This window comes from Poecilia reticulata, chromosome 12 (genome assembly GCF_904066995.2).
Source record: "Poecilia reticulata chromosome 12, P_reticulata-male-v2, whole genome shotgun sequence".
Classification (NCBI taxonomy): Eukaryota; Metazoa; Chordata; class Actinopteri; order Cyprinodontiformes; family Poeciliidae; genus Poecilia; species Poecilia reticulata.
Genome location: NC_088841.1, coordinates 22,428,814 through 22,454,285, shown reverse-complemented (window position 1 = coordinate 22,454,285; position 25,472 = coordinate 22,428,814). Strand labels below are relative to the sequence as shown.

The following is a 25,472-nucleotide window of genomic DNA, read 5'->3' as shown; positions in this document are numbered from 1 at the left end:
CCTTATTGCAACAGAAAAAGAAGCAATTCGTGACCACTGTGATGTTACAGACTGACTTTGTGACATTGGTTTGACCTCCATATTGCTGCTCTTTACTTTGTAAGCCAGGGCTTTACAGTCACTCCATCTATGGGGTCAACAAGACATTGTGGCATTCACCTTGATTCCCAGAAAAGATGCCAAATATTTGCACTCCAAGCGTTTGTATGGCCACTAAAGTGGAACCCTATTTATTTTGCCTGTCCTATTTTCCCCTTAAGTGCACATCAAACCGAGCCAGACGGAGAGTACCCATTGTGATGGAAGGAGCGTGTTTGGATTTATAAAAACCAGCCTTTCTGACACATGTGCAACGATGGGAAAAAAAAATAAGATGTAGATTAACAGGGGCCAGGCTGAATAAAGTAAGCTCCCTGGGGAAAACTCTTATCACGGTAACAAAGACGAACCGGGTTGGAGCAGGGTGAATGCCAATGAAGAGCATTTTATTTTTTATTTCTTTCTTGAGAGAGATGGCTGACAGTAGATGTTCCAACATGACATTTTACAGCCTCAAACGTTCCAGTGATGGTGAGTTTGGCAAAGAATGACATGAAACTTTAAATACAAGCTGGAATAGGAAGCTATAAAAGATAAGGGAGGAATTTGAGGCCAAATTTAAAAATGTATATTTTGACATTTTTGAGTCTTTGGCCTTTCATATGAAAAGCATGTTAAACGTTTTGATGTTGGGCGCTGTTGGTTCTTCAGATTCATGATTGGCAGGCAAGGTCAAATACTGAAAAGTCACTTTTATTTTTACCTTGTCATTAAGTTCTCTCCTAAAAATAGCTTTTTAATCTGAAAATGCACATTCTTTGCTGCAGTTTATTTTGAAATTGGTAAAAATTAACCTTGCATTCTCTTAAAATTTTAGTTGCATGCCTCAACAACTACATTGATCAAGATTTCCTTAATTTAAGGAAGGAAATTTTCCTTAAAGGAACATTTTAAACCTTGTGAAAAGTTTCATTTGCACAAGTTTTAGGACCCCTCCAATTTGCTCTCGCTGATATAGTGAGAGCAATTTGGAGGAGTCCTAGAATTAAACCTTGGGGAACTCCAAGTTGTATTAACTTGGAGTTCCCAAGTTTGTTTTAAATCAAACTTTGCACAAATGATTTATTATATGCCAAATAATTTGTAAAGATAACTTGGAGTTCCCCAAGGTTTGATCCTTGGACTCCTCCAATTTGCTCTCGCTATTTGAGGTTACAACAAGAAAAAATGAGATTAATTACCAAAGCTGCGCTGATAAAACACAGCTCTACATTTCCATGTCACCAGCTGACTTTCTTCAGCTGTTCACATTTTGTTTTGTAGAATTTAACTCCAAATTATTTGCAGAAAATCTTCCTATTTGTCGTTTAATTTTCATGGAGTGTGTCCAAAACAAATTAAACTAGAAAATAATGTTTCTCCACCTTTTTTATCCTTCCAGGTAATCAAAAATGCAGAGAAGGAAATAAAATCCAATCAAGAGATGAGGTGAATCTTTCATCTTTTCTTTCTCTCTCTAAAAAGACAGAGTTTGCTAATGGCGGGTTTGCATTTGGGGCATTTAGTGATCACGAAATCAGCTCCCAAAATGATAAACGGCCATAGCTTCAGTGCTTTTTCTGGCTTATCTGGTGGAATATTTGGGTTAAAGACGATAATCCTTAAAAGCCACAGCCGTACTTTGCGCTTGGTGCTTTTCAATCCTTTTTTTTCAACAGAATTGTGTCAGCACCATTAACATTTATGAAGTGAAATCTCCTGCCTAACAAATTAGCAACTCTATTAACTCAGCTTGTGTTGCTGCTGATTTCCACATCGTAGAAAAATAAAAAGAGGCTTTTACATCCGCTGATTCTATGGAGTAATGAATAAAATTCTCAAACTCAGATTTTCTTTTCTTACATTTGAGCTTTAATGTTGAACAGAGCAAGCCATGTTTAATTTAATTAATCAGTGAAAGTACAATCTATCCACCATTGATTTAATTAAGGTAAAGAAACAAATCTAAAAAAAACATTAACCCAAGTTTCACCCTCAGTCTCTTAGCTTTCCTGCTAATGGTCTTTTCTGGCCCAGTAGACATTAAATGTTAACCATTAAATTATCCTTTAGGATTAATAAAGTGTGTTTTAATTGATTCAAAATTATGTGCGACATAAATGAAACACACCGTCATAAAAAGATAAAGGGACAATAAATATCTGGGGAAAAAAAAATTAAAATCAGTTTACCGTTTAATTTACACAAACACATTTTGTAATTGAAATTTGACAATGCGATCAGGAGAGGAGGTGTCGGAGGGGCCTGATCGACCAATCAGAGGTGGAGTCAGGAGAATGATGTCATGCTTATATAGCCAATCATCAAAATTAGCCTTTTGGTTTTTAAGCAATTGTCAGATTGGCCTTCAAGTTCTTTTTAGTCGCAGGGTTTTTGCGTTGGAAGTCTCTTTTTATTGTTTTATCTTAAATACCTGATTTAAGCATGTAGTGAAATTTTGGTCTGGTATTTGGAGTAATTTTGGTAGACTGACCTCTTTTGAAGGTCACTACTGTGGATAATGGCTCTGATTGTGGATTCTCAAATGTATTTGTGACCTTTTCCAGGCTAATATATCTTAGTGATGTTGTCTCTCATTTGTTTGTAACATTTTTAAGATCTGGACATGATATTTACTTAATGATTTTAATGATGGGATAGCTGTTTTAAGCCTCCTTTGTGTTGTCTGACAGACCCTATTTAATTCACTACTTATCTAATTTCAGGTTATGATATTAGTAAAGTATAATTCAGCAGATTCAGTGGAAGAACACAGGAATGTTAATAAAAACCTCACCTCATCTTCCAGCTAACATGCTAGCAGGCTATATAGCATAAACTATATGAATAAAATCTATTATTGTTATTATTCGTCTGTGAAGTTTAAAGCACATCTAGATGCAATTTTTTTTTTTAGTTTATTTGCCAGGAAAGCAGAAAACCTTCATATTGGGAGTGAGCAGTTAGCCATTAGCCTAGCTAGCATTCATCCAGTAGGCTGCCATGTTTTTGAGTTAAAAAATGTTTAAAGTTGACAGGAAATGTGAAAATATCACTCAATATTTATGTTATTGGAAGATTAATACCTGAACACCAACTATAAAGTCTTAAAAATGCTAACATTTTAAAAAATACTTGAATAAATAAGAAATACTAAGCCTGGTTGGGGCTCGAGTTAAGCCTGGTATTTGCTTAATGATTTTAATGACTGCAGTTTTGCAAAATATAATTGTATTTAATAACTTGTTACTGTATTAAGTTTTTTATAGTGTGAAGCAGAGTTTAGATCCTTTAGATGAAAGGTCAAAGTTCACTATGCTGTTATTTAACTCTATATTTCAGACTTTTGCTGTTGATCTTGGTTATTTCTAACGTTTCCCTTGTGTTGTACGTCTTTTTACCTTTTTCCAAGTGTTTTCCGTTTCTGTGTAGAGGTTAATGTCCAATCCTGTTCCTGGCAGATAGAAATGCTCCACATCCTCCGAGAAAAAGTTTAGTGCTTCGTTTTCCTTAAAGCCACCGTCTGAGTAAGAATCGATAATCTGGCATGGCGTAAAAAGAACTTTTTCCTGCAGGAGGAACTCGGTCTGATGGGAAAACATTTGTTTCCCTGATGAATCTGAGCTTCAGTCCTGATTATTCAGCCTGTCTCCTTACGCAGATGGAGAAGGCTGCAGCAGAATCTCAACAGCACGCCTGTCACTGACATTTCTATTTCTGTCAGGTGATAAATCAGTGAGAGACAAGCTGCTTTGCTTTGGGACCTACCTGCTCATTCATTATACCTTTAAAGCGCGTGCCGGTGCCGCAGCTGTGCCGTCGGTGTCGAGACGGCGGCAGAATGAGTCTGAGGGAGACGCTCCGAGTCGCCATGGCGTCCAAACAAAGCGGCCGTGCGTTTGTTTGGCAGCTCTCACAGTTTTTAGTTCTGATTTAATGACGGAAAATGTCCTGCAGCTTAATGAGATTTTTTTGTGCCTCTTATCTTTCCTCGCTGTGTTTGCCTCTCTGTCTGTCCCTCGTATCTTCTTTATTTTTTATTGCTTTCTGTTTTGCCACAGACTCACAGTTCTGACCAATAAAGCTGCGAGAAACTGATTTATTTATCTGGAGCTGTCAGTTGTGTTTTCTTCTTCTTTTTCTGATGCTTCCTTACAACTTTTATGTGTAGCTTTGTGTTTAAAAAAAGCAAACTAGCTTCACAACACATCTTTTAGTGTTTGTTGAAGCTGGCTTTTCAGTGCGACTCGTCCAGGCGTATTTGTGGAAAGTTGAGTGGGAGAGAAAGCTGTGGTGTACTTTATAAATAAGGCTTTATTAAGATATTCATTTGTTGCTTTTGCAGATTTTTTTCCCCCTCCAGTACCCAACAAAGAATGAATAAAATAAAAATTATTTCTTTTTTTTTATGTGTAGTATTTTGGGCTTTCTTTTCTTTTCTTTTTTACCCTAAACTCCAATAAAAACTCCATCCAAATAGTTGCAAATGTTGATAAAATAACATAAAAAGCCAGAAAACTAATGTGATTTTCAATGCTGTTAGCCATTGTTGGCATCGTTAGCTTGCAGAATCAATGGCGTACTCTCTGGGTACTCCGGCTTCCTGCAGTTCACAAACATGGCCGTTAAAGTGATCGGTATGTTTGAAGCCCTGCCTTTTTCCTTCCACTCAACTTTCCATTGCAGCACTCTATTATCCCTTTTTATTACTCCTATTTAAAATAAAAACTTCAGAGAAGTTGAATTTTGAGTTTTCAGAAGCTGTAAGCTGCATTTGTGAAAATTAACAGGAATAAATGAATAACTGTCGGAACTAGATTACCGTGTGAAAGTTTTGCTTTTTGAAATTAATTACTGACTTATTGTGGAACGCTCCAAGCTGAAGAAAGACACCAAGTGATGTACTGCCAGGCTTGGAGTTGCAGTTTTTATTTCTCCTTCTTTGCAGCAGAATCGTAACGTTGCGGCTTATCCTTAGCTGCCTTTAAATCAAACGCAGTTTGTTCAGCATAAAGTTTTTCTGTGAGGCGGCGAGAAGCCAGGCAGGTGAAGGACTGTGGATTGGTGTGTTTACGCTCCAGCTGACGGTGATGAACAGAGCGGCTGCAGATTGAGTTTTAACTTTCACATTAATTCTGGGGAAAGTCTCGTACGCCGTTTGCTGAGGCATGGGCGCGGGTTGAGCGGAGCACGGCGACTGTTGACAGCCGGCGTAATTGTTTTGCACCGGTTCAGACTTTGCCCCGGCCCTAAAGATGAAGACGGCCATAAAAACGGGAGTGAGAGTGGGGACGGTAAATAGGATCTGCACGGCCGCTGCCGGGGCGGTGACAGTCAGGAAGTGGAGAAATCATTGAGAATGTGACAAGCTGATTGTTCACATTTATCTGACTTTAACTCATGTTCATGGCGATTGATTTTAAGATGCTGTCCTAAACTAAAAACAAGCAAAATGCTGAATTTGGCACCTGCCTAGTTCAAGTCTTACTCTAGTTCAGTTCCTCTTACCCAACAGGGGTGAACATTTATCGTGATAAATTTCTTATCTTGGGTATTTTTGTCGTTGTTATAATAAATTCCAATTAATGATGATCAAGTCACCCCAGAACTGTCCTTTTTGTTCAGTTTATATTTTTTTTGCACAAAAAAGACAAAAACTGTCCGTTTTTTTTCAATCTGAAAATCAGTCTTATTTTTCTAAATTTCCATTCCGATCCAATGTTGAGTAAGATTGAAGCTGGTATTGGCGACACTGATTCAATACCAATACTTTGTGCAAAAACTTTCAGTTTGCCTGTTAAATAGACAAAACTAAGATTTTCATTAGACCAAAAATACTTGGTAAAATTGAGTGTTTTTGCAGTGTAGGAGCCTGAAAACCAGCATCAGCTTCTAACTTTGCAGTAGGAGCTGAAACAGCTGGTGGTTCGACCTTCCGTAGTGGGAACAGACGGTTGCTTACAGCTGCAGCTTTTATTTTTCTAACAACATCACAAATATTTAGGGTGTGTGACAAATATGTGCAAAGCTTTGGTGTGTCCCAATCTAGACGGAATGAAAGAATGTTTTCATTAAGTTAAAAATTAATCTCAAACATTGAAGCAAAGCTGAACTATTTGTTGGACTTTATTGATGCGGTTGTCCTTGACTGCAAAGCCTTCAGCCAAACACCTTTAAAGAAAACACGTGACTCCAGAGATTTATTTGGCATTTATACTATTAAGTTGTATAAAAAGGAGAGTCAGGCCAGGCTTTCTGGCTGCAGAAGCTGCTCTTCCCATTTGTGTAATGATATGGGATGAGTTCCAGTTATTGGAAAACTATAGAAAAACCCACAGTTCTCTTCTCTCCCCTTCCTGTAAAACGATGACAGAACTGACAGCTCGGTTAGAGTCTTCTTAGGTTGGAACGCTGTCACAGATGGCTGTCATCTTATGTGCAGCCAAGGAAGTAATGGGAATGTGACAATTGTGTGTCTTTTGCCATCAGGCTGAACATGCTGCAGGTTGTTTGACTGACAGATATGGGGTCAGGAAGATCACTCTGGCAGACTTTCGCTGCAGTTGTACTCATTTGCCACTTTTGTAAGTATCACTTTATTGATTGCAGTGGAAATATTGTAGATATAATACCTGAGCGCCCTAAACCAGCCTCTCATTTCGCTGCTTACGAACTCTTTAGTGACCACTGATGGTGGGAAGTCAGAGGTCCGTGGAAAGGTTGGAGGCTCGGTGGATCTGGAGTGCAGTTTTCCACCAGCAGGGCGGCAGTCTGGGTCATCTGCAACCCAACATGTGGTGGAATGGGTGCGGCAAGGCGTTGACATTCCTGTCCTGATGAAATTTGGACCCTACACACCCCGAGTCCATCCACGTTTTGAAGGTGAGTGGCACTTATTAAAGTAATTTGTTCCCGCTAAATCCTGAATATATTCAATTTGGGTTGTCTTGGAGTTTTTAATCGCAACCTGTGGGGTTTTTCCTGTCTGAACGAAAATACGACTTGCTGAATGTGACAGGTAGCCAATCAAAAAGCGCGGTGACGTAAGAACAGAGGGGAATCCCAAACAGCTGACATCGCGCAACTGAATCCGGTGGATATCGGAGATGATATGTGGAAATGTTTATTATTAAATCTAAAGGTCATTATTATGTTTATTCAGTTAAAAATGTTAACTATGAAAAAACATATTCACCTCCAAATCATAGTGCAGCAAATAGAGCGGCTGCTCCCGTTGTCTTTTACCCACCGCCTTTTCTTTTTGTTACGTCTTTTATTCAAATGAGCGGCTTGTAATGTGGGTCTCACCTACCGGTCTGGGATAAATCCATTCTCCTGTCTCTTCTCTGGGCCTTTTCCCCTTTGCAAAGAAACTTTCCAAAGACATCTGATCTGTTTCTTACTCATTTTGCTGCTTGTGGCCTCAGTGTTGGCGCGCAAGTAACCGAGAGAATCCGGTTAAAGGATTTTCAAAATAAAATATCCTCCAGACTCAAATAATACATAAAACGGAAATATTTCACTATTTCTTTAGCGGCCCGGTACCAATTGGTCCATGGACCAGTACCGGTCCACGGACCGTGGGTTGGGGACCACTGCTCTACAGTTTTATGTTTTTAGGCTTGATGTTTATTTTGAAATTATCAATAAGTGATCGGTGTGGTAGATTAGCTTCCGCTGCTATTAGCTAAGTTAACACAGCGGTGGTTGAGTAGCTAATTTAAATACCCGATGATCTGTCAGAGTTTGTGTTTAGGTCGCCTTTTTTTAATTTCAACTGAAATAAAACACACAGAATTACACCGCACATCTACATGTCACAGTTGTCATAGTCAAGCTAGCATAACTAGCCTACTTGACAATTGGTAGCAAAGCATTGCGTTCTTTTTTCTTTTACATATTAGTCATTCATTTAAGATTTAGTGCGTCATGTTTACAATTTAACTAAAGTTAAAACTAATGGTAGCCATCGTCACATTGCAAGGGGTCCATATTAGTTGCTAACTGGTAGCACTAGCATGCAGCTATCTGTAATGCTAGCACTTTACAGAGGACCTCTACGGGTTGGTTCCCTGTGTGCTAATGGTTGATTTTTTGTTTTAGAAAATAAATGAATTAATAATTTCCTAATAAACGTAAGTATTAACATTTTAGCTTTTAGAAAAAATTTTATTCACTTCTCAGCTTTAATATAACGGGGTGACTCTTTTTACCAACCAGATGGAGACTTTGTACTTTATGTAAACAATTCAGAAATAAATCTTAAGATTTGTCAGCCATATAATACATAGAATTATGGAATTAAATCAAACTTTTTGTGATTTTCTAACTTTTAGAGATGCACCTGTTTGAGGAAATGTGGCTTAGTTGGAGGGTTTTAAACTGTATTGCAATTTACTGCCTTTAAAAACAACCTTTGGACATGTTTTGAAATTTGAAGAATGTTTTTTTGTAATAATCTCCATAGGCAGTTTTAGAAACTGAAATTTATGCATGACTGTAAAAGTGGCCATAAATCCCTCTACAGAAAAACCCTCGGTTCTCTGAGGAAAGTTTTTCTGTTTGCCAGCACGCTGATGTCTGCACTTAGCACCATGCTTGAAATATAATTATTCCTGCCAGTGTTATTATAATGTTTGTTTGTGAAAATGTTCTCTCATTAAAGGCAATACAGGCGGTGAAGTGAGTGCGCGTCTGGCTGGAGTCAAAAACGAAACAACACTCTTGTTCTCGGATTTCATTCTGCGCCACACCTTGGTGGCCTTTCAAACAAACTCTGGCATTGCATCACCGTTATTGTTCACGATCGAAGCCGCCGCAGCACGGCGAACAAAGACGGTCGGAGGTGAAAAAAGAGCCTCAATGGGCGAGGGCCGCCTTTGTTTGGCTTTAAAGTCACAAACAATGGGACAGATATGGACAAAGAGAAAGCTTGTCTGGGTGGCTGAGATCTTCGCTTTTGTTCAGGTCCAGTTTTTTGCCACTTGGAGATTCCTGTGGAGATTTTCACTCTGAACTTGTGCAGGGTTTTTGTTTTGGATATCCTACAAAAACACAAATCTTACCAAGTATTTTTGGTCTAGTTTCTAGTGCAAGTATCTTAGTTTAGTCTTATTTCAAGGGCACTAACTTTTAAGTAACTTTTTAGCAAGATGCACAGGTGTGTCTTAAGTCAATAATTCCTTTATATTGATTAAAAAAGTTCTAGTTACATTGTAGGAAGATAAATTAACTTATAACATGAGAAAAATGACATGTTATGAGTGAAATAATCTGCCATTGGAACCAGAACTGGGTTGCTAGGTGACGGGCTGGGCTTGGCCGGGGTTGCTAGGCAACAGCGGAATAATCTACCAGTGGAACTAGAACTTTTTCATCAATTTTAAGAAATTATTTACTGAAATTATTTACTTAAATATGACACATATGACACACGACACTATTAGATATCCAAAGAAGGTTTAGTACAAAATAAATGACAAAAGGTATGAAGTTAGGAAGAGAAAATTACCAGTACACTGCAAAAACACAAAATCTTACCAAGTAATTTTATCTAGTTTCTAGAGCAAATACCTTAGTACACTTGAAATAAGACAAACTAACCTGCAAGTAACTTTTCAGCAAGACACAGAAGCTTGTTTTAAGTAAATAATACCTTAGTATTGATGAAAAAGTATTGGATCCATTGGTAGGACATTCCACGGCGCCGTTACCTAGCAACCCCAGCCACAACCAGCTCATTACCTAGCAACCCAGTTCTAGTTCCACTGGCAGATTATTATGTCATTTTTCCTGTTATAAGTAAAATAATCTGACAGTGAAATTAGAACTTTTTTTTTAATCAATATTAGGGAATTACTTACTTTAAACACACCTCTATATCAAACTAAAAAGTTACTTGTAAGTTAGTCTTATTTCAAGTTTACTACGATATTTGCACTAATAAATATACCAAAATTACTTGGTAGGATTTTGTGTTTTTGCAGTGTATGTTCTTACACAGCAGGCAAAGTTCTGACTAAAGTGCTTTTTTTTTTAAATCCTGAAGTATCTTGGGAAAAAACTTCAAAGAGTGAAATTAATTGGTACATTTTAACACTCAGGTGGGAGGTAAGCAGGCAGCAAACTGGTAGTAAGTATAGCTTTTAACCTAATTCGTTTATTTCCATCAACATGAAAACCGAGGAGGGGTAGCCAGCACCGATTAACATTTGACTGCATAATTACTGCTCTCTAAATTTCTGTCTTACTCCCTGTTGCATCACTCATTACATGCTGTGCAACTAAAGGCAGTTCTCACCCACACCGATTGATTTTTACATCCAGCTGAGACATCTGATATGTCTAAGTTTAAGAGAGTTTCTTCAGAAGAATGGAAAACAGATCTAAGGTGATTTAATCTGATGAATGTTTAAATTTTTTTTATCAGAACTGAAGTTGTATTCGACAGCAAGTCTACCTGGGTGAAAAATGTGCATGAACTGTGCAAAGATGTAGTTTTATTTTTTCTTTTCTTTTCCAAAATCGGACCCTTTAAACTATGTAGTAGCTCAAGAACGGTAAATAAGGGTGGGAAAAATTCTTTGTTTTTACCTCCTTTCTTCCAATTTATTTTCCTCGCAATTTCTTTATTTGTTGATTATATTTGGAATTATTTAGTAATCAATTATTTTATTTGAAATAATAAAAAAACGGGCACTGATCCACATTTCTTCACTGCTGAGGTTTAGTTTGGACCGATATTGATCTAATACAGATGAACAGAAATTAATTCAAATGTTACTTTTTTTCAAACGCAGACATAAATGGACTGAATTATAAACTTATTAGATAACTCTGCACCAGTAGACACACCAGTAACTCCACAGACATGTTAAAACAATGCACTGCAGAAATAACGGGCAATGGAAAATAAATAATAAAGAAACTGACAAAAATAATAGGTTTGGCTACTTTGGTCAAACATTCAAAAACACAAAAACGAACTTTATTTCGAATGGTAATAAAGTTCGCAATTAGGAATTGGAAACATAATGTAAAATAAATGACATTGTTCAGAGCGAAAAGCATAGAATTGGACTGAATAGATCTGCCCTTATGGCTCACCAATACCCAATCTAGAATTTTTGTAAATTAATAATAGTCTGAAAATGTCTGTTTAAGTTTGGACTCTACTTGGCTGCATACAACTGTACTTTACACTTTTATTTGTTAAAATATTGAAAACCTTTCACCAACTCCTCCCATGTTACAGCTATGCACTATTTTGCTTTGGCAAGTCAAACTAAAATCCCCCAAATTTAGAGTTTTATTAGTTGTAAAATGTGAATAATGAATACTTTTGCCAGGCAAATGGAATGAATGGAGTCCATTTTTTTAAAGAATGTTCAGTATTTAGCTCAAGACGTTTCACTTGCACATCCATATTTCATTGTAACAGTGTTCTCAGATTTATCTCTTGTGCTAACAGAGTAATGTGCCGTAATCTCCGCCTTTGGTTTTGTGTTTGTCGAAGGATCAGGACCTGCTTTTCGTTTGAGTCACAGCCTTTCCCCTCTGAGTGCGGAGCCACTCCCGCTCCCAGCCTCCACCAGGAAACCCGATGCTGACATTTACATGGCAGTAAAGTCAGGGTGAATCTCAGCCGATTGGCTGAATTATCAAAAGTGGGAGCAGCAGCCACTTTAATTCCAGCGCAGGCTCGTAAAAGACGCTCGGCTTTTGCTGCTGATTCAGGCAACAATCTGCAGCATAAATCATCATCGGAGGAAGCAGGGCAATCTGCTGGTTGCTCATAACCTTAAAATTTGCCTGCCTTTTGAATGACAAATTACACGTTTCTGCACACCTTCGTCATTCCACGTCTTTAAATGGGCAGGCTTGGTAACAACAAACAGAAAACCGTTTCTCCTCCGATTCAAAGGGCTTGAAAAAGATGCTTTGTCCTCGCTCATGCTGAGCTTGAGCTTTCTCACCGGTGCTGGTTGCCGGGGCAGTAACAGGTGCAGCATGGGAAACCTGGAGTCTTTAGTGTTGAAATGAGCAGTGTGCATTTCAGCCCCTCAGGCGTGTTCTCGGGTGTCGGAGCCGTTTGGCTTCAAGAGCCAAACAGCCTCCAACTGATGTTTGGCTGCTGTGATTCAAACGCCAGGTATCCAACTGAATCAGTCTGCAGAGGCTGACGTTTCGGTTCCATCTCTGCCCCACATTAGTGGGTTTTTCCATGTTTTTCTGTGAAGTGGGTTTCTGTAGAGTAGTAATGAGAAGTCAGTATCTGGGAGGCATTAGGTCTCCTGGGGAAGTCAGATAGTGAAACTGATGGCTAATCTGAGTCAATAAGTCAAAATGGATGATTGTTTAAGTATTCTCTTCAAATTGAAGCTGAATCTCAATGAGTTTCATCACTATAAACAAGCATAGAAATATTTATAAAACTATCTAGTGCAATATACACTGTTTGGTAAAGCTGCTAGGTAAATTTTATGTTTTTGGTGTTCTACTCTCTTAAATTAACCCACTTCCTATGAGTTATTAGCTTAGCTGTCAGCTCAGATTGTGAGCTCGGGTAGCTGTTAACTTGGCTAGATGTTAGCATCAGTTGCTAAATTTGAATAATTGTAAGCTTATGTAGCTTGTTAGCTTCAATGACAGCTTGTATACCTGCAGCTTGAATTAATGATAGCTCAAATAGCTGTTAGCTTAAGTAGCTTTTAACTTGGGTAGAATGTTAGCATGAATTGCTGAATTTGAGTACTTATTAGCTCAAGTAGCTTGTTAGCTTGTACATCTGCAGGTTGAATTAATGATGGCTCAAATAGCTGTTAGCTTGTATAGCTGCTAAATTAAGTAGTTATCTTGAGTAGCTTGTTAGCTTAAATGGCAGATGGCTTGCTCCAATTAATTTTAGATAAATAGCTGTTGGCTTGATTAGTTGTTTGGTTGAGTAGCTGTTAGCTTTACCTAGAATAATTTCTCCCTGGTTTATGGAAATGATTGGATGCAAGGATGCATCTCTTTTTTTTTATTTTTTATCCCTGAATGCCAATTCGAGCTTATTTTCTCTCCATATACTCCTAGTTTCATTTGATTCCTCCAAAAACGAGATTCGCTGGCGATCCCCCTGGGTTGTGAAGACAGCTAGCAGAGGTCTAAGTGTTTGTTGTTGCAGAGCAAGTGATCAAAGTAGTAATGTCAGCTCTGTGGACAGGAAATGTAGTCCCAGGTTGGCACCGTGCTTCTGCTGACTTTATTAAAAGCAAATACAGCTGGATAAATGCGCTGTCCCTCTGAAAGCAGGAGCAACATTAAACACGGTTAATGTGCTTCCTTCCCATGTGGACAAACATGATAGCCTGGTGCTGGGATTGTTCAGCGGAGCATCAAGTTAGGCCTCTTATTTAGATGAACTGCTTCAATTCAGATGTCCATCCGTGACACGGTGGCCCTGCGTAAAGCCACAAGCGGGACGGAGCCCAACGCGAACCCTGAACGCTTCTCCTCAACCTGCCAAGAGCTGACGACATCTCCTGGAGACGATGTGGGCTCTCTGCCCGAGGATATCACATTTTCAGGGACATAAATGTCTGAGGCGCTCAAAATGGTATTGAATTTAAATAATTTTTGTCTACAGGCTCTTGTCAAACCAAACAAGACACTTTGCGGATGATTTCCCCAAAGGCTTCTTTTTATCATTTGAAAACTTAATTTCTGAAATGTTACACATCCATTTTGGAAGATGGAAAATCAATACGTCTGATGCGTCTTTCGCTCTCGATAAAATGTTATAAAATCACAAGCCGTGGTCTTTGCAGATATTCCCTTTGTCAGCGTTGTTCCGACTCGTTTGGGTGCTTTATGAAGGACATCAAACTGGAACTGAGAAGAATAGGAATATTGGCTTTTCTCTGATAGTCACCCTTGATAAAAACGTCTCAATAAGTTACACGGATGATGACGATATTCCCTCTGCTTGCTGTTGTCTTTCAAGAAAGGACATCAATGACTGTCTCACGTTGTAATTCTTGCTCTAATCTTTTAAAGCAGCTCATTTCTGAATTATTTTACTTTTGGAGAGTTTCACTCCATGGTTTTGTGTTTCAGTGTCACCTAAGAGCGTTGGGGGAAGGAGCCTTTAGGGGGATTCAGTCAAAGGCAGTTTGACGAATAAATGCATTGTGTGGTTGAATTGTGCTGACAAAGGGTATTGTGTGGTTTGGGCGTTTGAAAAACCCACATAGCTGCTACTTTTGATGGCGAGTGCTGTGCGCAAACAGATTAGCATAAAGAGAAGAAGTGAATATTGTTTTGAAAAAGTTTATTTGTGGGAACCTCAGGCCTTGTTGTGGTGGTTTTGATGACATATTTATCATATTTCTATCCCAAAAGAGCACGTTTGAAACCTCAATGTTTGCATTTAACCTGTTATTCCAATTTTTTTTAATTATTTCAAAGTTGGGTATTAAAATGAAGTCAGTAAGAGATTGTGTGGACAAAAAACTCCCAGTTTCACAGCATTCGCCATTTTCCGAAATATTCTAGAATGTTGCATTCTTCTAAAGTTTTTACCTCAAAAACCAGAACCAGCCTTCTCTATCAGGCTGTGTTCACTGCAAAAAAAACAAAATCTTTCCAAGTAATTTTTACCTCAAAAACCTTAGAAGAGACGTGTAACTGAATTTTAACACAAAAATGGCTTTTTAAGATGTTAAATTATGCTGAAGTGAGAGCAGGTGCAACAGAAACTGCAAGGACACCAGAGCAGAACCTTGAGGAACTCCATAATTTAGTGGACTCATAGAAGCCCTCTAAACTGAATTAGCTGCAGAGACAAATTGGGCCAATTCTGTAGATGTGAAGTAGATCTTGATAGTAATTCAAGATATCAGCAAGTAGACATTATTTATGCAAATTCAAAAATATCTTATTGATTCCAAAGTGAAATTAAATGTTGTTCACCCAAAGTCTTCAAAGCGTTCCTGTAGATGGCGTTGGCTGTTGGCAGGTAGCAGTCAGTATTACAGCGAATCTGAAGAAGCCTCTGACTGAAGACAGCCTCATGAAGACGCTGGTCAGGATTGTCCATTATTTTCTTGAATTTATGTGTTCACTGCAAAAACACAAAATCTTGCCAAGTATTTTTTTGTCTGGTTTCTAGAGCATCTTAGCATCTTAGTACACTTGAAATAAGACAAACATAATTTTCCAGCAAGATAAATGAGCTCGTTTTACATAAATAATTCTAGCTCAAGATTCTAGTTCCACTGGTAGAAAATTCCACTGAGCTGTTACCTAGCAACCCCCAGCCAAGCCCAGCCCGTTGCCTAGCAACCCAGTTCTAGTTCCATTGGTAGATTATTTCCCTTATAACAAGACATTTTCCCCATGTTTTTAAGTGAATTATTTACTTCTATATGTCCTGAAAAAGTTGCTTGTAAGTTAGTCTTATTTCAAGTGTAATGAGATATTTTCACTAGAAACTAGACTAAAATTACTAGGTACTATTTTGTGTTTTTGCGGTGTTTTGCCTTTTTAGGCCCCTAAGAAGGCTCAACAGACGAGCGTCGTCTCTTCTGATGCAGAAGAAACGATGCTCTCAGCAACAGATTTAAAGAAAAGCTGAGGAATAAAAGTTGTGTTTTCAACAGTGAAGTTGTAGTTTGGGCAAAGAAGAAAATGGAAATCCTGTTGTGTGTTTTTACGTCGGTAATGCAAAACTAAAGCCATCTTATTTTACTACATTTGTGATTTGACAGCTTAATAAGTTTCTCTCTGTGTACACATAGACTGTACTCTCTCAGGTTCATATACTCAAAAGTTACTTTTAGTGTCATAATGGAAAAAGATAATCCAGATATACCAGTGGAGTATTTTGACCAACTCTTCTTTCCATAATTTCTTCTAATTTTTGATTCAGTATTTCAATTTTATCTTGATTTTTTTTATTTTTTTTGCAGTCCTTCTGTTGTGGATTTGCTCTGGTAGTTTGGATGATTGTCCCATTGATGACCCAGTTTGGACTAATAACGCCACGTTTGTCTGTAATACTTTGGTACAGAGTGGAGTTTTTAGTCAGGTGAATCAACTAAAGGTGCCGAATCTCCAATAATACTTTAATACTGAAGATGATTTCCAACCCTAAAAAATACAAAATTGTAATTTTCTCTTACTAATTTGACACTTTTTTGTTCTTCATTTTGTATCAAACCTCCTCTGGATACGCAGAGTTTTCGTAGTAATTAGTTACATTTACTCAATTGCATTCAATTAAGGAACTTTTCTGAGAAAAAATTACTTTTTACTTTTGCTTGAGTAATTTTATTATGAAGTTATTACTACTCTTACTTGAGTAAAACTTCTGGATTTTCTCCCCACTGAATGAAAAACAAACATGTCTTAATCAGAAATTCACCAGACACAGACACACATCTGCAGTTTCTGTTAAAGTTTTATAAGTTTTTTTTATTGAAAGAAATTGATTTGGAATCATTGTCTCATTTATTTTTTGTTACTAACATGAACTACTATAATCCATAAAATGGCAAAATGTCCAATTAACTTTATATTTTTAATGCAATTTTTAAATATTAAATGATTGATCATTTGACAAGTTACTCAATACTTGAGTAGACTTTTTACCAAATACATTTTTATTTTTTGATCATCTTTTTACTTTAGTAAAAATATGCGGAAGTAGTGATACTTTGACTTGAACACTATCTGTGTGTACTCTACTACCTCTGATCCTCTGCTGTGGATATTCTCTCCGTTTGGATTTTTTCTTTTTTCCCACACAGCTGCATCATCTTTTTGTTTCGCTGCAGCCTGGCGTGAAGCTCCTGCCTGCATTCAAATTCAACCACTAAACTTTCTTTACTTTGAATATTTTATTGCCTCCACCTGTGCTGCCTACGTGAAGGAGGAGAAACGAGGCGAAGAAACATTTTCTTCTGCAAATACACGGATGTTTTTCTGACTCTGCATAACGCTTAAAGAACCGACGCTGCTTTAAGTCCTTCACCTCCAACCGTGTCGCCTCTTTTCAATCCGCCTGCAGACGAAGCCACGTCGGTTAACATCCAGCTGGATATCTGCTCCATGAATTCTCCATTTAACTTGTGAAAATGTGTCGGACAAGCATGTGGTTGAGGTTCTGCTTGCATAAAAGTTTGGGTTCACTGAAATGTAGCTGGAAACTGACTAGTGAAGATGTTATTAAATTTAAGTGTTATGTTCTTAAAGGTAGTGTTATATGAAATAAGCTTTTTTGAGCTTTGCATCATGATATTATTTCCTGGAGTGTTGCTTTGATCATTTAATCTCGATGGCAACCATTCAGCTGAAAATGTCTTGGTGGACCTAGCTCCGCCTTCAAGGCTCAGCTCCTCATCTGAGCTGCAGTTTCCAAGCCGTAACTCCTCCTCTCAGTTCCTTCAGACTAGCCAGCAGCAATTAGCAAATGTCTGAAAAACATCTGATCTCATTATAGGAGTTACTTCACAGTGAAAAGCAGGTAAAAAAAAAAAAAAGTTGTTAAAGGGTTAATGGAGGAACCATGTTGTGACGACATCCTGAAGGCAGGAGTTTCTTAAAGAGACAGAGGCCCAATTTCAAGCCACAATCAAGTAAATATGTGCCTGGAAAATACATAATGCTTCCCTTTTAACTACTGCTCTCATATTAGTTTGCTGTTGTTCTTGACTCGGTTCCAGGTTAGATGGTCTTGGCAACGGGAACATTTAAAATTCGACCTAATAGTGGCTTAATGAGAGACGATCTGTGGGCTCACCTAAAGATAGAAGATGTAGATAAGATGAAATATTTAATTATTGTTTTGTAAATGTGTGTGATGCAATTGGTTTGAGTTCATGGGCTGTTATGGAACCAGGCAACCCGACCTTTTGTATTTATTTTTCTTTTAACAGATTTTCTTGTTTGTTTTACGCTTTGTACAATTTCAAGGTTGATTTATTTTTTGTTATACAGCGCTTTATCATTTTATGTCTGTGAAAAGCACTTTATAAATAAAATATTTACTTGCGCTGCCAAAACACAAAATCTTACCAAGTAATTTTGGTCCAGTTTCTTGGAATAAGACAAACAAGATTAAAATGAATTTTTCAGGAAGAAATAAGCCCTTGTTTTGAGTAAATACTTTAATACGGATGATAAAACTCTAGTTCCGTAGAACTGCGTTGGTAGGTAACGGGCAGGGGTTGACTGGGGTTGCTAGGTAACGGCACAGAGGAACGTTCTACCAACGGAACTAGAACTTTTTCATCAATATCAAGAGGTTATTGAGTTAAAACAAGCTTCTATATCTTGTTAGAAAATGACTTGTAATTAGTTTCTTATATTTTCACTAGAAACTACTTCAAAATCACTTGGTAAGATTTTGTGTTTTTGCAGCACACTTCATGTTTTTTAGTTGAATTCTCACATTAGTGATGGAATAAAAATTACAGAAACTTCTGAGAGCTCTTGTATTTCAAGAAATTACTAAATGACAACAGAAAATAAACAAATCTGGAACAAACTTCCAGAAAATGTAAAAACAGCTGAAACGCTGAGTTCAGCATTTCTTTTGACGCATAATAAATGGATCATTGACCAACATATTCGGTGATGTCACTCAACACGATGTTAAGTTTGTTCCTGTTTTTTTAATTTGTGCCTGTATGTTTTTATTTTGACTTTTTATGATGTAAAGCACTTTGAACTGCCGTGTTGCAGAACCGATGATGTTCCTGCTCCAACACCCTGGATGGATTCAGCAGGACTTGTTCCTCCATTCGATAAAAGTTGCTCTAGAGGGATTTTACAAATTTGATCCCTTTTCTTTTCTGCATCTCGTCTCGCTCAGATCTTTTTCTTTTCCACTTCTGTCCGTTTTCCCCGGCTGAAATCCAGCAGCATTTCTGCCGGTCCCGCTCAGCGCTGCACTGACCTATATCACAGGACGGCAGCGGAGATAAAAACCAGAGGGGGTCAAAGGGCAGGGTTTTGAAACGAGCTAATCCCTTGAGTGTATGCTGATGTGTGTTTTGCTCCACTTTCGCTCCCACTTCTGTCCCCTCCCTGTGGATTTGATCCTCTTTGGCGGTGAGGAAAAGTAAACAGGGTGTGTTATCTCTGGAAGCATACCTGGCTCAAACTTCCTGGATTTTTTTATTTATTTATTTTTTTTACAGTCAGGGCCGTCTCTTGCCGCCAGGCTCCCCTCCAATCCACTGAATCTGTTAATAATTACCATCACAACAGTGGCTTCTTGCCTGTGGTACCGAGCAATCCTGCAGTCTGTTTGATGCTTTCACGTTTTATTTTCTTCCCGAGGAGGTGCAGGTTTTTTCTTCCTTTCTGTTGGATCTATCCGTTAAGGTGTGAAATCTACATGGACAGTTAGTCTGCAGCCTCCGAGAGATAAAGGGCTGATGTTACAGGCGGCGCTGGCTCCAGGGAGCCGTCACCTGGCAACCAGCAGATCCGGTTTCTGGGTTTGTGTGTGTGCAGCGTTCGTTGAGCGACGGTTTCTGTAACTGAAAAATAAAATAAAAGACAAACTTGAACCTTTTTTTTTGTTTGTTTTTTTTCTCCACAAATGAAAAGTTGACAGATGAAAAGTGAAGTCTGACTCTGTCCCTGCAGGGCGGGCGTCTCTGCTCAGCAGCGCCACCCTGAGGCTGGAGCGCCTGCAGCTGGAGGACCAGGGTTTCTACAGCTGCCGGATATTTCAGCTGGACAAACTGGAGGAGGAGGTGCAGAGCAGCGACTGGACTCGGCTTTCTGTGACCGGTGAGCTGCATCCTGCTGGATTACTGCTCAGAAACTGAGCCGTCTTTGGGATAACAATGTGATTTTTACCTTTCCTGTCATTGGTGAGCATCAGGATGGCATAGTTACTGGAAAATGTAACTAATTGAATTACTGATTACTCTATGAAAAAGTAACTTGGCTACTTTACCGATTACTTGAACTTTCAGCAGCTGCTGAAAACAACCCTCCACCACCTCAGTATAATAATTACATTTTACAGTTTTTAAAATACTTAATTGCAAGTTATTTTAATTTTAATGGCAGAATCAACAATGTATCTCCACTGAAAAGGTGGAGCTGAAGGGGAAACGGTTTAATGATTACAACAGTCCAAAAAACTAAAAAATAAAGTAATCTTTGTATGTTTTGTGTGTTCCACTATTGCCTGGGAAACTATATAGGATTTTATAGCTAATTTTATCAATATGTTTAGCTAACATGGCTAATTTTAACAATATAGCTAAACATGTAGCTAAAACTATATGTATAGTATTAGCTATGTTTAGCTATTTTATTTTTATTTATATATATTATTATATTAGCTACATGTTTCATAGCTAAACATAGTTTTAGCTATATTTTAGCTAATAAGTAGCTGAAACTACATATTGGCTAATGTTAACTACACAAACAATGCTCAGCGCCTTAATAAAAGGCCACAGGATTTATTCTTTTGTTTCTTGAAGATGTTGCAGCTTTGTCATAACATAGTTATTTCTAATCATTATAAAACATTTTTATATTTTAAAGTATCTCTGAACTTTATTTTGATAGAACACAGAAGCTTTTATTTTCCGAGTTCGGTTTATCTTACACAAGTGAGCTTTTACTGGTAATTGGATGTGAAACTTAATTTGAAAGTCCAGATTTATAATCCAGTTGATGGCTGATTTAGGCTGATTAATATTTCAGATGTACTTCTACAATAATGACTAAGTAACTGTTTTAGTTTTGGCAGTTTTTAGATGAAATACAAACATGTTTTAGATGAAGACACAACCAAAGCTCTGCACAGCGGGGAGCTGGTCTCGTTTCCTGGTTAAAACTTGCATCATGTTGCAGAAATCTCGTCCCATTCAGTCAGAAACAAAGCAATCCTGACCCTGACAGAGCTGATCAACGGGGTGCAGCTGTGGCAGAAAAACACATTAAAGATGCATTTATCCAGAAGTTAAATAAAACCCTAAACTCCTGTTCCACTTGGTGGGATTACAGCAGAGCCTCCAGCGCTTGCTTGTATGAAATACCCACCTAAACGTAGTTCTTTAGTTATTTATAATGAGCCGTAATGATTTAAGGGAAAACATTTTACCAGAAGATATCCGGCTTCTCTGCTCCTCTTCAGAGGTACATTGTTTTGATCCAATTTCACACTTTTCTGTTTTTTCTAAACACATCAAAGTCTAAATTTTATTTATTTATAACCCAGAAAATCAAAAGAATCGTTTATAGCCTCATTAGGTAGTTTCTGCCTCCTTAAAAAGTGAATCTTCCATAATATTTGCGCTCATGTTGCGTTTATTTTGCTCTACAAAATAAGCATCATATGACAGATGCTATAAATTATCTAACTTCTTTAAACGTCCAACTTTTAAATGCTGCTTAAAGAAGTTGGATGTGTGTAAAGTCTCTATTTGCATCAGGTAATATTTAATAATCTCTGATTTCGGGGCTAAAATAAGTAAAGTTATTCCTGTTGATGGTTTAAATATTAACTCTGGGTATAAAATATGGATTATCTCTTCTTTTTTTTTTTCGGTGTGTGTGCTTTGAAGTCTGTTTGTGTTTTGGAAAACCTTTCGCTGTCGCTGCTCAGAAGAAACGATCAGATCAAAGCAAAGCTGGACCGCGTGAGAGTCGGGAGCGATAACTGGTTCTGACTCTGCCGGTGCGATCTTCACCCGCTTCTTCCGCAACAAACCACAGCGCCTGCGCCCTGCGAGGCGAAACGAGAGTCAGCAGTCAGCAGAGTTTTCTGTAAAAGCTCAAATCGAGCATCTGAGAAATGTAGATTTTAAATCTTTCAAACCTGATGCAAGAAATTATTTTATTTTGAAAAACGGAGCTGTTGGTGCTACTAAAGCTGTTTGTATCATATTTGATACAACAGGCATTTAGGTATAGAGTTTGGCTAAATTACTTTTTCACAAAATCTCAATTAAGTTTAGATTCTTTTTAATTTCTTAAGTAAAGATAATGTGAAAACTAGTTTGATCTGGAAAAATAACTAAAGTTGCAGACATCTGTAGCTAATTTTGTTTTTCTCTGGGTTTTATTATTTTAATCTGTAACCAAGTGACAGCAGGAAAACTTGATTAAATGACGAATAAATAATTTTTTTTTAAAAAGCTGCATTTCTGTGGAAAAGCTTAACACAGATCAACTTTTTGACAAACATTTAACATTGTTCTTTGTTTATTATACAGTTATTCCAGTGTAATTCCAGTAATTAAGTGCAATTTATTATGAATTCCACTAATAAATAAATTATGATTGTCTAATGAATTTGCAATACTAAAGACATTTTAATTTATTTATGTCTGTAATTTATAAATTTCAATACTTTCATAAATCTATGTTTCTCTTTAGCCCCGCCCACTTTCACCAAAGTCCCGCCCCCTGTGGTCCAGGCCCTGGTGGGAAGTCCCCTGTCTCTCGACTGCGTTGCTATTGGCAACCCTACGCCAACCATCACCTGGCTGAAAGACGGCAGCGCCGTTCCCAGTGCAAACCTCCAGGTACACAAACAATAATTTACTGGATTTCTCCTAAATAAACAAAAAAAATGAACTTTAAAAAGTTTCACTCAAAATATGTTAAATTAACGTTTTACTCGCTTTTGAAAGTAAAGTTTATTGTTGCTGCTTTCTTGTGATAGTCGGACGTTGAGTGCGATTTGAAGTGGAGTTTTCAGGGTCTGAGTCGTTCATCTTTCCCTCTGCAGTGAATGTGAAGTGTTTGTCTTTTCTGCCGAGTTTTCCAGTCTCCAGTCAAGGCCGCGTTTGGGGTTCAGCTCTCCTCTTTCTTCCTTTATGCTTTTGTTTGTTGTGTAGAACAAAAACATAATGAAAAGAAGCGGCTGCACCTGCTATTTCTTAAAATATCTCTTCTCTGAATGTCTGTTTTTTTTATTTCAAGCATCATGTTTTTGGAAGAATAAGAGCAGCCGCGTAAACACTTCTGACCTCTGACCCCCGTATTGAATTCAAAATATCTTCACCCATTCATACGCCGAGCCGCTCTTTCCTCCCCGCTTAAAATTATAGTTTTTATTATTTTCAGTTATTCTGTAGGGAAATATTGACAGGGTGCATTTAAACTGGTACTACTAAATATCTAAATTATGTAATTTATTTTGTTTGTCATAATTAAAATACAACTGGAAATAAATTATTAAATATATTTCAGATCTGTCAGTAGTTTTGTGCTTTTTTTGCAATTATTATTTAATCAGTTTATTATTAACTTTTTTGTACCCGTTTGTTTACAAATATTTAAAACAATTTAGTTTATATTTTTATATATTACATCTAATATGTAGATAACTACATTAGTCATGTATAACTAAAATAAGTAACTATTTTAAGTTGCTTCAAAAAGTATAAAACAAAATTTGTTTTTTAACAAAACTATTTTGTTTATTTTTGAACAAAAATATTTTTAAGTATTATTTGAATTTTTAAAACAATATTTAAACAAATATTTGTTCAAAAATTCGAATCAAATTTTAAAACAAATATGTTTAAAAATAATAAATGCTATTTTCTAAACAAAATATTACTATAAATATAAAACTATGAAATATAGCGTGTTTTTCTCACTATATATTATAAATTAATATTTGTACAAACCAGATTGTTTTGACTTATAAAACAAATCATAAATTGATTACTTTATAAGTTTTAATAATTACCTTTGATGTTGATTTCTTCTTCTTCTCTTTTCAATCCATGTATTTTTTTCTCATATATGTTGTCACCTGTGTATTTATTTGAGTTTTCTGCCACCAATGATAATTTTTTATTATTCATGTTTTGTTTTGAATTTTTTTGCATTAATATTTCTTTATTATTATTTTTAAAAATATGTTTTTATTATTAATCAATGTGAATTACTATCTAGTTTTGGTCATAAACTGAGGAGCAATAGGAAGTGTGCTACTACGCCTACTGACTCAGTTTGTTGTCCTTATTTAAGAAGTTTTACGCTGCTAAACGTAAAAAAAAAAAAATGCAGACGGGAATGTTTTCTTATTTTTCCCATTTTGAAGAGCAGCATAGAGCATCATGCTGTGTAGATGTCGCTCCAGCCGGATAAAATCCTAATAAAAGTCACTGGAGTTTCTGGTTTTTACTCATTAATGCCAAAAATTATATTCATTTTACAGGAATTGACAGCTAAACTGATGATTTTCTACTTTCTTTTAAATGTATCAAGATTAATGTTTGATTTTTGTATTTTTTTTTATGCTTCTGCTGCTGCAGTAAAAGATCGTTTTCTCTCCAAGTATCTTTATTTCATTAGAGTTTAATTAGTGAAGCAAGAGTGAAGAACATTATTTCTTTTGACGGCTTTTGTTTGAAACCAACTTGCAAGAATTTCTTAATTTCTTGACGAGGAAACGCGAAAGGAATGAAGTATTTATTTGCTCTGCCGCCGCTGGCAGAGAACAGCAGTGAATATCAGCAAGTTTCTGGCGCCAGTGTTGCATTTTTAATGAGCGTAACTTTTCCTTAAAGCGCCTCTCATGTGAAATCACCCTGAGTTTCTCCGTCTCGTCGCTCTCACCAGGGAGGAGCGCTGTCTCTGGCGGCGGTGACCGCGCAGGCGGCCGGGCTGTACGCCTGCCACGCCTCCAACGCCGAGGGAAACGCCAGCCGCGTGGCGAGGCTGGAGATCAAAGGTCAGCTGTCGCCGCCTGTCTGCCTTTGTGCCTGAAGACGCTGTGATTTACATTCCTCTTTCCCGGCCTTGCGTCAGACGACGCCGTTGTATTAAAGCTCAAACTGAAGTCATCCTTATTTTATTTCACTTTGAAACCAAGTGAAAGTTTAAAAGACGAAACTGGGGATTTATTAGCTTCCTGGAGTCTTTCTGTTTTAATTTGAGTTTTTTTTACACAGTCATGACTGGCTGTCAGGAAAATGTAAAAATGAGTCAATTTTGAGGACAAAAGCATGAAGAATATGCAAATATGAATCTGTGCATCATTGGATTACACCGACACAGCTCTGCATAACAAACAGTGGGATTTATTTCTGACTTTCTCCTGTACTCCTACTCCAACTCCTACTGCACATCAGGAGAGCCAGGACATATATTTATATTTACATCATTTTCTAAAATATTTTACCACCGAACCTCATCCAGGTTTAACTTAATTTGAGGCTCTCGCAGTCGGAGTGGTCACATTACGACTAATAATCCTCATGAGCCGACTGAAATCACTTTATCTGGGCTTTGGCGGCGGCTTCCTGCTGCGTTCCCACACGGGCGGATTAATCCATACTAATATCTGATCTGCATGAAGTCAGTCTGAAAGCCGTTGGTGACCTCCGACCTGTTACTCATGCACAGATGTTGGA

At 37.4% G+C, this 25,472-nt stretch overlaps 1 protein-coding gene across 7 annotated transcripts in view; it reads left to right on the top strand.

The window, feature by feature from the left end:
- Positions 1-25,472, top strand: part of igsf9a (immunoglobulin superfamily, member 9a) — a 55,575-nt gene that overhangs the window by 4,101 nt on the left and 26,002 nt on the right. For 4 of the 7 annotated variants that reach the window (XR_014090185.1, XR_014090183.1, XR_014090188.1 and 1 more), the window contains 6 exons: positions 1,481-1,527; positions 6,568-6,662; positions 6,760-6,960; positions 19,720-19,866; positions 22,477-22,625; positions 24,679-24,790. Coding sequence is in view for 1 of the 7 variants with exons in the window: in XM_081613556.1 (XP_081469682.1) it covers positions 6,602-6,662; positions 6,760-6,960; positions 19,720-19,866; positions 22,477-22,625; positions 24,679-24,790 (670 nt within the window). In the remaining 6 variants the exon portion in view is untranslated. The remainder of the gene's footprint in view (positions 1-1,480; positions 1,528-6,567; positions 6,663-6,759; positions 6,961-19,719; positions 19,867-22,476; positions 22,626-24,678; positions 24,791-25,472) is intronic. The other 3 variants (XR_014090187.1, XR_014090186.1, XR_014090184.1) reach the window with 1 other exon arrangement.